Here is a 13,391-nt window from a genome sequence, read left to right as displayed (position 1 = left end):
TAAACATCTTGACCCTTTGAAAAATCATTAAAAAGAGATACAATTATTATATATGCATTTAATATTTGTTTACTTATTTATGGTATATGTATTTATTATTTATTTATTCACTTATAAACAGAGAACAAATAAATGGGATGAAACTGCTATGATATGAAAAGGGGTAGGATTAAATAAGCTCTGCTTCTTCCTACTCCTTTTCGATGTGCTGTGATGAAACAACTGGAATTTATGTGATGCATATACATCGTAATTGTATTGTAAGCATGTTCGAAATAAACTGAAACCGAACAAAAATACCCCAAAAATGTAATGGTTTTTTATTTTTATTTCAAACCAATCGAATTCTTCGCGAGCTACATCCAGCAGTGGGCTTTGAAGCAGCGGCGTCCACTACCAGCGGAGACCGTCAACGAAAGAAACGTAAGCGGTGCGCTCGGAAGCAGAAGCGGGGATGTCGGGCAGGGCTAACAACAAAGCTAAAGGCGTTGTTGTTAGCGGGGCTAACGAAAAAGCTAAATGCTAATCCACAAAGAAGCGCTAATAAGGAGTCTGTTAAGGTAGAACTAGCCAGTGCCAGGCTGGATAATCCCTCCACACATAGCAATTATCTTAGAACAATATACAATTCACATAATGTTTTTTCTGCGTCAGAGGTGGACATGCATTTTACTGAGGTGGCAAAGAATCTAAAAATTCCTGTCATATCAATTCCTAGATATGGTCGAAATTATTTAAAGTGCACTACGCATAATAAACGTAACATTATTAATATTGCTACTACGGATACTTTCAACAAAAACTCCTCAAAACAGCCCACTACCTATAATATGGGCTTTTTAAACATAAGGTCATTGTCTTCCAAAACGTTATTAGTTAATGAAGTCATTAGAGACAACAATCTTGATGTCGTTGGTCTAGCCGAGACCTGGCTCAAACCAGACGGATTTTTTGCGCTGGGTGAGGCGTCTCCTCCTGGCTATACGGGAACGCATATTGCCCGTCCCATTAAAAGGGGTGGGGGTGTTGCACTAATATACAACAAAAACTTTAGCCTTACCTCGGACCTAAATAATAAATATAACTCGTTTGAGGTGCTTACTACGAGGTTTGTCACACCGCTGCCTCTGCACCTGGCTGTCATCTACCGCCCCCCAGGGCCCTTTTCGGACTTTATCAATGAATTTTCAGAGTTCGTTGCTGATCTAGTGACGCACGCCGACAATATAATCATAATGGGAGACTTTAACATCCATATGAATACCCTATCGGACCCTCCATGCGTGGCGCTCCAGACTATAATTGATAGCTGTGGTCTTACACAAATAATAAATTAACCCACGCATCGCAACGGTAGTACGATAGATCTAGTGCTTGTCAGGGGTGTCACCACCTCCAAAGTTACGATACTCCCGTACACTAAAGTAATGTCCGATCATTACCTTATAAAATTCGAAGTTCTGACTCATTGTCAACAAACTAATAATAATAATAATAACTACTATAGCAGCCGCAACATTAATGCTGCCACAAGGACGACTCTTACTGACCTACTGCCTTCGGTAATGGCACCATTCCCAAATTATGTGGGCTCTATTGATAACCTCACTAACAACTTTAACGACGCCCTGCGCAACACCATTGATAGTGTAGCACCGCTAAAGCTAAAAAGGGCCCCTAAAAGGAGAAGCCCATGGTTTACAGAAGAAACTAAAGCCCAGAAATTATCATGTAGAAAGCTGGAACGCAAATGGCGTGCGACTAAACTTGAGGTTTTCCATCAAGCATGGAGTGATAGTTAAATAACTTATAAACGCTTGCTTATCTCAGCTACAGCTAAATATTACTCAAATCTCATCCACCTCAACAAAAATGATCCTAAATTTTTGTTTAGTACAGTAGCATCGCTAACCCAACAAGGGACTCCTCCCAGTAGCTCCACCCACTCAGCAGATGACTTTATGAATTTCTTTAATAAGAAAATTGAACTCATTAGAAAGGAGATTAAAGACAACGCATCTCAGCTACAACTGGGTTCTATTAACACAGATACGACTGTATATACGACGGACACTGCCCTCCAAAATAGTTTCTCTCTCTTTGATGAAATAACATTGGAGGAATTGTTAAAATGTGTAAATGGGACAAAACAAACAACATGTTTACTTGACCCAATTCCTGGGAAACTTATCAAGGAGCTTTTTGTTTTATTAGGTCCATCAGTGTTAAATATTATAAACTTATCACTTTCCTCTGGCACTGTTCCCCTAGCATTCAAAAAAGCGGTTATTCATCCTCTACTCAAAAGACCTAACCTCGATCCTGACCTCATGTCCCACCTTCCGTTTATCTCGAAAATCCTCGAAAAAATTGTCGCACAGCAGCTAAATGAACACTTAGCGTCTAACAATCTCTGTGAACCTTTTCAATCCGGTTTCAGGGCAAATCACTCTACGGAGACAGCCCTCGCAAAAATGACTAATGATCTATTGCTAACGATGGATTCTGATGCGTCATCTATGTTGCTGCTTCTTGATCTTAGCGCCGCTTTCGATACTGTTGATCATAATATTTTATTAGAGCGTATCAAAACGCGTATTGGGATGTCAGACTTAGCCTTGTCTTGGTTTAACTCTTATCTTACTGACAGGATGCAGTGTGTCTCCCATAACAATGTGACCTCGGACTATGTTAAGGTAACGTGCGGAGTTCCCCAGGGTTCGGTTCTTGGCCCTGCACTCTTTAGTATTTACATGCTGCCGCTAGGTGACATCATACGCAAATACGGTGTTAGCTTTCACTGTTATGCTGATGACACCCAACTCTACATGCCCCTAAAGCTGACCAACACGCCGGATTGTAGTCAGCTGGAGGCGTGTCTTAATGAAATTAAACAATGGATGTCCGCTAACTTTTTGCAACTCAACGCTAAGAAAACGGAAATGCTGATTATCGGTCCTGCTCAACACCGACATCTATTTAATAATACCACCTTAACGTTTGACAACCAAACAATTAAACAAGGCGACTCGGTAAAGAATCTGGGTATTATCTTCGACCCAACTCTCTCGTTTGAGTCACACATTAAGAGTGTTACTAAAACGGCCTTCTTTCATCTCCGTAATATCGCTAAAATTCGTTCCATTTTGTCCACAAACGATGCTGAGATCATTATCCATGCGTTCGTTACATCTCGTCTCGATTACTGTAACGTTTTATTTTCGGGCCTCCCTATGTCTAGCATTAAAAGATTACAGATGGTACAAAATGCGGCTGCTAGACTTTTGACAAAAACAAGAAAGTTTGATCATATTACGCCTATACTGGCTCACCTGCACTGGCTTCCTGTGCACCTAAGATGCGACTTTAAGGTTTTACTACTTACGTATAAAATACTACACGGTCAAGCTCCTGCCTATCTTGCCGATTGTATTGTACCATATGTCCCGGCAAGAAATCTGCGTTCAAAGAACTCCGGCTTATTAGTGATTCCCAGAGCCCCAAAAAAGTCTGCGGGCTATAGAGCGTTTTCTATTCTGGCTCCAATACTATGGAATGCCCTCCCGGTAAAAGTCAGAGATGCTACCTCAGTAGAAGCATTTAAGTCTCATCTTAAAACTCATTTGTATACTCTAGCCTTTAAATAGACTCCCTTTTTAGACCAGTTGATCTGCTGTTTCTTTTCTTTTCTTTTCTACTCTGCTCCCAACCCGGGGTGGACCGCTAGCCTGTTCATCAGATGGGGACATCTCTACGCTGCTGACCCGTCTCCGCTCGGGATGGTTCCTGCTGGCCCCACCATGGACTGGACTTTCGCTGATGTGTTGGACTTTCACAATATTATGTCAGACCCACTCGACATCCATTGCTTTCGGTCTCTCCTAGAGGGGGGTAGAGGGGTTACCCACATATGCGGTCCTCTCCAAGGTTTCTCATAGTCATTCACATTGACGTCCCACTGGGGTGAGTTTTCCTTGCCCGTATGTGGGCTCTGTACTGAGGATGTCGTTGTGGCTTGTACAGCCCTTTGAGACACTTGTGATTTAGGGCTATATAAATAAACATTGATTGATTGATTGATTGAACCGTCTGAAGGCCTTTTGATCAAATAATGTCACAGTTTTGAATTTGTATAAATGATCATAACATTAGTTAATTTACTCATAAAAAAACCCTGTGAGATTAGGCCTTCAAAAGGGTCAAAAATTAAAAATAATAAACATGGCATTGTCTGATATTTTTGTGTAGGACTGACGATTATAGAGACATTTCAGAAAAAAATAATTCAGAATGTTTGTATGCTTTTTAAAATCTTTATTACTTGTATGTCCAGTTTGGCTTTAAAGACCCCGTAAGGGACAAGTGGTAGAAAATGGATGGATGGATGGATAATAAAAATCAAATGTCAGCAGAGGGAATTGAAATCAAAGTCATTTTCATCCATCCATCCATTTTCTACCGCTTGTAGTCTTGGTTCTACAGGAATAAACATATTATAGCTGTCTGAGAAAAAAAAAAAAAAATATTTTAAATACAAATGTTTGTACACATTTTTTCAAATTTGTATACACTGCTTCCATAATATGCAAACATTTTTCAATGAAGAGACCCAATTGTACAAATTATGACAAGATTATGAGTGTCGATTTTACTTGAATATTGCAGCAACTGACATTTTCCATTTATTCCAGTGAATAGAATAACTTCTCCTAATCTTTGCATGTGCGTGTTTAGCATACATGCACATGCCTTATTGTAAATGATAATGGGGTAAAATATGCATAAGCCACTGTAACATAACATTTCTGGATATAACACACTTCTTCCTCTGTGCACTTTGGCACAAGAGGAGCGCGCAAAGAGTTAAAGCGGGATGTCGGGTGGGCGAGTGAGAAGGGTGGGTGTTACCACCAATCCTTTTAACAGGCAGGTACCCCGCCAGTCCCAACTCAAGCCGACCACGGACCGTTTAGAAATGTTCCTCCAGCAACTCAGGAGCAAGTCAAGTCAGTCTTCCTGTGAACTGTTTGGGGATGACTGCTCGTCTTTAATATAAAAGCAATCCGGGAGCGATCCATCTCACACTTGTGATATGCTTATTGGGTCTTTTTCAACTTTGCCCCACTTTTAAACTGGAGATGTGGTGGATGCTGTTCCCACGTTGGATCTGGTTCCTGGCCAGTGTGTGGATGGAGGTCGCGGCCCATACCTCTTACTCCCATGCGGGGATGTGTCCTAACGACATGAACCCCAACCTGTGGGTGGATGCCATGAGTACTTGTACTAGGGAGTGTCAATCTGATCAGGTAAGATGCTGACACAATACTACAGTATGTGGGATATTGGGTTTTTAACCCTGGATACATTCTAAACGTGCACCTGTTTTATTGTTAAAAATCCAAATATGTATTGAGTATTTCCTTTTTTGGAAAAATAAATAAATAAATACAAATTGTAATTTTATTTATTTGTATTTGTAAAAAGTTTTTTTAGTGCTGTCAAAATTAAAGAGTTAATTCAAGTGACCAATCATCCTGAACACACTTAGATTAACCATGCCATTTATTTGGACCGAACAAGCTCTCAGTGATCACATCAATGCACAGGTCAGTACAACAATGAGTGAGGAGACGACGACTGGTGTGTTCGCTGGCAATTTTCACTTTAAAATACAGCAAGAAAGCACTTTAGATAGACTGTTACCAAGGTTTTTTGTGCAGTTTAATGACATGCATCCAAGTAAAACTTTAAAAAAATGTTCCTAGATGATATTTGTACATATCGTATTTGCTGATGTTGCTCTATTGTTGTTGTTGTTGTGTTTGCTGTTGTTGTTTTTGTCTCTCCGTCTAATCCCCCTCTTGTCCCCACAATTCCCCCCTCTCTCTTCCTTTTTTTTCTCTTTCTATCCCCTCCTGCTCCGGCCCGGCTGCACCAAATGATAATATAAATACATTTAATAAAGTCAAATACAAATAAGGCAACAAGAGAAGTATCCTACACTTCTCTTTTGTAAAGTAAATCTGAACAGCTGATATGGGCATCTACATCTACTATATGATTTGCCTGAGAAACTGGACAGGACAAAAAAAAAAAAAAAAAAAAAAAAAAAGATGACATTCTCCCAGCAGGCACGCAACATTAAAACAACGTTGAGAACCTGTTGAATCAGGTCCTGATGTTGAGCAACTCAAACATAACGTAGAAACAACATGCTTTTTGACGAAGTTTAATCAATGTTGGGTTCTGACGATGATTTGACCATTAAAATGTGGTCATTTCCCAACCAACAACATGGATATATTGGACATCAACGTTGTCTCAATTTACAAATACCACTATTTTGCAATGTTGTTTCAAAGTCAGTTTTAAAAGACGTGTATGTGTAATCAACGTTGTATCAATGTCTTGTGCCTGCTGGGTCTGACAACAAAATTGCATTTGTGTACAACTATTTGGATATTTTTTTAAGCTACTTTCAACAATGCAAGTGAGTAAGCACTAGTAATAAATCATGATTAATCCAAATTCTAAAATGTGATTAATCTGGTTTAAAAAAATATAATTTTTACTTATTATATATTACATTTTTGATATTATGACTTTATAATAATAATAATACTAATGATGACTCTTTTAAATAGAGAACTTGAGATAAAACATGAATTCTACTCTCTTGCTTCTATTTGGAAATTCAAGAATACTGCATAGCACAATAATTGGAGTACTTCAAGCCTCAGACATTTGTTTGTTTTCCCGCTGAAGTTTTTAAAAAGTTTCAATTGTTATGATTTGGCTTCATTTATAATACGCTGCGACAATGTAGAGGTGGACGATACTGCAAATGCTGGTTTTGATCCGAAACCAAGTTGACTGAGTTAGTTGTTGCGTTAAATTTTAAAAAGTGTATGATGTGACTAATTTTGATAATCACGATATTATTAAACTTGCACAATTACTTGCTGCTAGGTGGAAATTGTGGGATGAAGATCAAATATTATTATTATTTTTTAACTCAAAACACTTGTATCTCAAATGAATGTCTTCCATGGAAAGTAATTGAAATCAACTTAATTTGTTGTTTGCCCCCCCCCCCCCCAAAAAAAACAAAAAAAAAACTGCACAATTGTAACTTGTAACATGTCTTTTAGAAAGAAAAACACACTTTTCGATAGGAAATATACTACTGCCAACTACAGTAGTTTTATGAATGAATGTAATAATAATGTACAGTATTTACCTTGGAGAGTGGACTTCTACGGTATCTCCTTCGAGCTGCTTCTCCGCCAAACACACCATCAGCAGCTTCACCATATTCTCATGGATAAATGTCCGCCGTTTAGATATTATTATATATATTAACATCCTTGGCTGGCGTTAGACACACTGCTTCAGTATGGTATTTATCATTTTACAATGCAGTTTGATGAAAATGATGGAAAGCGCTACTCTTCATAGCAACTGACGCTGTGGCCAAAGTTGGAATTGCCACAAAACACATTTTAATATATAAAACACTCCACTGCCATCTGGCGGCTGAAGTGGATATTGCACCCACTCAATTTGTCACATTTCCTGTGTCAGGTAAACGGCGACAAATCGGGTAATTTAATCCCCTTTCTACTGTATGCTGAGGTACCGCTGTGTTGAAAAGAACAACAAGTGACACGCAGTAAAGTAATTGCTTCCCTCTTGTCTTCCAGGATTGTGAATCCCTTGAGAAGTGTTGCCAAAATGTGTGTGGGAATCGTAGTTGTGTGGCCTCAAGATACATGGTTGGCGAGAAAGGCCCCGTGGGGATGCCCCAGGAAGCCACCTGTGCCACCTTCATGTGCACCCAGCAGGGGTCACAGTGTGACATCTGGGACGGGCAGCCGGTGTGTAAATGCCGCGATCGTTGTGAGAGGGAGCCTCAGTTCACGTGCGCGTCTGACGGCATGACCTACTACAACAAGTGCTACATGGACGCGGAGGCGTGCTCCAAGGGCATCAGCCTCTCTGTCGTCGCCTGTCGCTTCCACCTCACCTGGCCGAGCACAAGCCCAGCGTTGCCCCTGGTAACCACACCCCGCCCGACAACCGCCCCCCTGCAGGTGACTGTCCCGTCTCCTGTCGAGCCTCAAGCGCCTGTTGTCCTGAGCCTGCCGCACCTCCAGACTGTAAATGTGGGCAACACTGCCAGCTTCCTGTGTGATGTAACCGGGGAACCGCCGCCTGAGATCACCTGGGAGAAGCATCTTCCCGACAAGGTGCAGAGGGTGGTCATGGGGCGCAATCACGTTCAGGGGAACATGGTGGTCACAAACGTGGGTCAGTTGGTCATCTATAACGCCGAATTGCGCGACTCGGGCATCTACACCTGCACGGCTCGGAACCCTTCCGGCTCAGTGCAGGCCCACCACCCTCTGACCGTGCTGCCCACAGAGCCACCCAAAAGCCCAGACTCTAACAACCTGAGCCGGTGTCGCCCAGAGGAGTGTCTCAAGCCCCCTAACAATCCAGAGGATTGTGGGAGTGACTTGGAAAAAGTGACCTGGTTCTATGAAGCCCAAAGTAACAACTGCATGTCTTTCAGTCACTGCCAAAGCAGCGACCAGCACCCGACCAAGCACTTTGAGACGTACGAAGAGTGCATGCAATGCTGCGGTCCGGAGCTGTCGAGCCCTTGTGACCTACCAAGTCTGCAAGGGCCATGTAAAGCCTACGAGCCACGCTGGGCCTTCAGCAGCAGTCTGCGACAATGCCAGTCGTTCATCTACGGAGGATGCGGAGGGAACGACAACAACTTTGATTCCAAAGAAGCCTGTGGGGAGACGTGCCCGTACCCGAAGAAACACGACTGCAAAGCCTGTAAACCGAGAGGTAAGATAGTGACCAGCTTCTGCCGCAGTGACTTTGTCATCCTGGGTAGCATGACCGAGCTCACAGAGGAGAAAGACTCAGGTCACGCCCTGGTGACGGTGGAGGAGATCCTCAAGGATGACAAGATGGGCCTCCGCTTTTTTGGCAAGGAGCCTCTGGAAGTCACCTTCCTCAATATGGACTGGAGCTGCCCCTGCCCAAATATCATGGCCGCCGCCACCGAGGGCCAAGTTATCATCATGGGCAACGTCAACGAGGGCATGGCCACCCTGCAGCCGCACAACTACGTCGGCGCCTCCAGTCCTCGTCGTGTACGGAAGCTGAGGGAGGTCATCTCCAAGAACACGTGTGACATTCTCAAAGCCATCACCAACAGTCCTCAGTAGGTCACTACTGAGACTAAACCACACCAGGGAAAACACTTCACCCTCTGCAGCCGTAGTCCTTGAACAGATTCTACGTAATCGCAGGGAGTCTGTTGACGTCAACAACACGTCAAAATTGACCCACTCATCGAGCTCCGACCCAAGCTGAAGCCAACTTTAACGTACTTGACATTTAATTTTCATTTCTATGAAAATTGTGTTGGGTTTTGCACAAGCAGATTTGTGATCATGTCAAAATCAACACAAACTAACAGCAGGAAAGGAAGTGACACGTACCTTCAAAGCTTCAGCATAGAACCAAAGTCCTTTCTTCATCTGCCGTACATTTCTTAGCCGCTACGGGTGGGTACCTTTCACATTCGAACCAATACGGTACCAATTCCCGGTACCTGGGAACACATTCTTGTTACTTTTGTGTGTGTTTATGTGTTACTAAATGTAACAATTCAATACTTCAACATTTAACAATGAGCTGATAATGATAGCTGTCCTGTCCAGTTGTTATATCTTGATTTCTTACATTTCTGAGTCTCATTTGCAAGTGTCATATCAACATGTTTGCATGCAGTTTCAGTTCCAAGACGCTAAATGGCACTAGTGTATAAACTACGGTGTGTTGCCTAGCTAGGAAGTAGCTAAATGTGCCAGTCTATTCTTATGTCACGCCCTCCAAAGTGATTGTACTGTAAGTACTGTACTTGTTACACACTTCGTTTGATTGCAACATGCATCTTAGTTCTAGTTTTCATTATCAGATTTGTTGAAATCTCCAAGTAAAACCGCTAATGCTAACCAGTAGCATGTAAATGGAAAATCCAATGTAAATTAGCATAGAGCTAGCTCATTTTGAAAAGAGTGAGCTTTACTGTAAGTTTGGGTGTTTTCTATCAGGCATACTTGCTTTGCTGGCATTGAAAATTGTAACATTACCTAGAGGCAGTTTGGCTGAGACTGATCTGGGGGCAGCTTGAGTGCTTGTTTTCCCGCCAAGTGTTTGAGCCAGTGTTTAGTCTGCAAGTGGACGTGGCGTCGAAATATGGTCCCGTTTGATTTTACATGACTCGTCACCCGGTAGTATCGACGGAATGCCGTTGATATTTGTATATTCAGTACCCATCCCTATCAGCTGCCTTGTTTCCACAGCATACAAAATTCACCCATTTGCACAAATGGATGAAAACAATTTGAACAAATAAATTCCACTTCAAAAATCTATCCTTATTGACTATCTTCCTACCATTATTGACTATTTTCCTAATGTCTCTGGCAAAAGTCACAAGTGCAGTAAATCTGCAAGCAATAGCTATTTTCGTATTTTCGGTTACGTTGACACTCGCTTATGTGGACAACCTCTTATGTCGACCTGAGTCAAGCACTTGGAGGGACATGGATATGCATGTGTTTAGGATTCATTATTCTTCTATGAACTGAAAGTGAAAACATTCTTTGAAAACAATTGCAGCCACTTGTTGCTAGGCAACGTTCAAGGCATAAACCAGCAACGATTAGGCCGTTTGAAAGGAAAACTAAACTCTGCTCTGTATTTAATACAAAATTCATTTTTGTCGTTTATTTTTTTGTCATTTTATTTTTATATAATTATTTGTTTGAACACATTTCTTACATTTACGTTGCAGTTTTGGGGAACACAGTCCAAGCGGTACTTGTGCAGGATTTACATAATATTTTGTAAAAATGAATGCGCGGCAATATCTGAACTATCAACTTTTCTGTTTCGTGTGCTTTCACTTTCTTTTTGGCTATTTATTATCATGAACGCATATTGCTTATTTTTGTACTGCAATAAAAAAGTGGAATGTATATTGTGATGAGAATAAACTTATGAAATTCAAATCTGGTATGTCTATTCTATCTTTGTATCAATTATAAGAAGAGTCTTAGTCCTCCACTTTTTGACAACATGCATTGAAAATAAGTCTTTAAGGGGTCATTTAATTACTTTTTTCTACATTTAAAAAACTTCATTGTGGTCTACATAACATGTGTTGGTGGTTCTTTTACATAGATTATGTTTTACAGACCATCTTCAAGCCACTCTTCAGGATACGCCGTTTTGTGGGAGGTCTTATTTACATGCCTCCACTTCGCCTGCCTCTTTTCCCCGTCAGCCATGTTGTAGTTTTTGGTACTTCCATATGGAGTCTACTTGCAGATGTAAGTTGGAACTATACGCTACTTTGTATTAGAAATGGTAACGTCTGCCCCACAAAAAGAGGAGAGAGAATAAGAAGGAATTTATGGACTACAACGTCGGACTACATTGGCGGACTCACACAAAGTTATTGGGGTAAAACTTAACCATATATGGAGATGTCTGCTGATGTCACCAATGGAGAAAAAAAAAACGTTACAAATTGGGAAAATTACAAACGGCTCATTTGGAGGAAGTATGACTCCATTGTTTGGTTTCAAATGTTTCGGACTTATGCAGATCGCAAATACACAAAAAAAGGTACCAATTGCTAGGTTGCAATCACGTGACCTCGAGGATTCAGGTGGAGGGCAAGAGAACCATTAGGCTACTGTTTATTCACCTGCCCCTGGGCTTATTTTAAAATGTTTACAGTCAAATATATAGGCCACAGTTTAAGAGAAAATGTCAAATGGGATGGAATGGATTTATACACTCTAAAAAAAAACATTTTTTTGAAAGATTTAAAGTATCATTCATCATCACCAAAGTCGACTGATCAAGTTACTGCTTGACCACACTTCCTTCTGCACTCAAAAGGATTTAAAGAAGAAAAGATTGGGGGCACATCATGTCTTTACATCAAGAGGGGTACAAAAATTAAGCATTATTCCTTAAAGACAATGTTGGATTTATTCTTGCATCGCTAAGTAACATATTTGATTGACATTAGCGAGTGCCGTATTGCTGTGATCGTGATGCTAATGAAAACAAATAGTAAGTTTAGTTTTTGTAGTTGATTTTCTGGTGCAAATATTTTGCTGTCATCTAATTTTCTTGTATGCAGTCGTTTCATCCATCCATCCATTTTCTACCGCTTGCCCCTCTTGGGGTTGCACGGGGGCGACCCCTGGACAAGTCGCCACCTCATCGCAGGGCCAACACAGACAGACAACATTCACACAATAAGGCTCATTTAGTGTTGCCAATCCACCTATCCCCAGGTGCATGTCTTTGGAGGTGGGAGGAAGCCGGAGTACCCGGAGGGAACCCACGCAGTCACGGGGAGAACATGCAAACTCCACACAGAAAGGACCTTCTCGCTGTGCGGCACGAGCGTTAACCACTGCACCATGTTTAATAATAAAACTGTCAATACATAACTAGATGCTTTAGCGTCCGCTATTGTTGTATACAGGTGAAACTTTTAAAAACTGTAAGCCATGATCATGATTATGATGTTTTTTTTGGTATTTTAATCAGTGAAGGAGCCATATGTCAAAATCTGGCCAGAAATGGTACTGCAATCATGGTCAAAATTCTGTAGTCCCCTCCCCCTCTCCCTGACTGAGGTTGCCAGATAGGCAGCCGAATCCAGCTCGATCGACTAGGCTACTCCAAGGAACTTCAAACTTCCACTGCCTCTTACTAGGGGTTGAGGTGCTGGGACCATAATAGCTGAATAGACAAGCGTTTTGTCAATAAAAAATCTCTAACCAACACATTTTACACAGAAATTAGGCTATTTTCAGGAAGAAGTACGTCATGCCTGCATACAATATCACAACAAATGGCAATATTATGGGTTTTGTCAGTACCATCAGAAAACAAAGACTAAAACAAACTACAGCCAACGCTAGCAATGGTTATACTGGTGAAAATAAGTAGAACATACTGAGCAGCCTAATGTACGCCCAAAACTAAATAGGAGACATTTTACCAAGGTATGCTTATAGGCTGCTGTTTCAAACGTTTCAGATTGCCATATAACTTGGTACATGTAGTCCACAACATGCAAACACGAATGAGGAATTATTTTATCATGTGATTTGGCTGACTCCATACATTTCCCATCGCCACGACAGCCGTGCTAATGTTGGAACCCATTTACTCAGCGTATCAGCATATTGAGAACGAAATAGGCGCTGACACTACCCATATGCACATAGGTTTTATTTGTCGAAAAATATATTTTGCCTTGTCAGTTGGAT

General features: G+C 41.2%; 1 protein-coding gene across 1 annotated transcript; it reads left to right on the top strand.

The window, feature by feature from the left end:
• Positions 1–4,973: 4,973 nt before the first annotated feature.
• Positions 4,974–11,192, top strand: LOC133654952 (WAP, Kazal, immunoglobulin, Kunitz and NTR domain-containing protein 2-like). The gene is made up of 2 exons (XM_062054828.1): positions 4,974–5,306; positions 7,704–11,192. The coding sequence occupies exons 1-2, from the start codon at positions 5,139–5,141 to the stop codon at positions 9,246–9,248; spliced, it is 1,713 nt and encodes a 570-aa protein (XP_061910812.1). The 5' UTR covers positions 4,974–5,138; the 3' UTR covers positions 9,249–11,192.
• The last annotated feature ends 2,199 nt before the right edge of the window (positions 11,193–13,391 follow it).

This window comes from Entelurus aequoreus, linkage group LG08, assembly GCF_033978785.1.
Source record: "Entelurus aequoreus isolate RoL-2023_Sb linkage group LG08, RoL_Eaeq_v1.1, whole genome shotgun sequence".
In the NCBI taxonomy this organism is placed as follows: domain Eukaryota; kingdom Metazoa; phylum Chordata; class Actinopteri; order Syngnathiformes; family Syngnathidae; genus Entelurus; species Entelurus aequoreus.
This window is presented reverse-complemented; position numbering and strand designations above follow the sequence as displayed.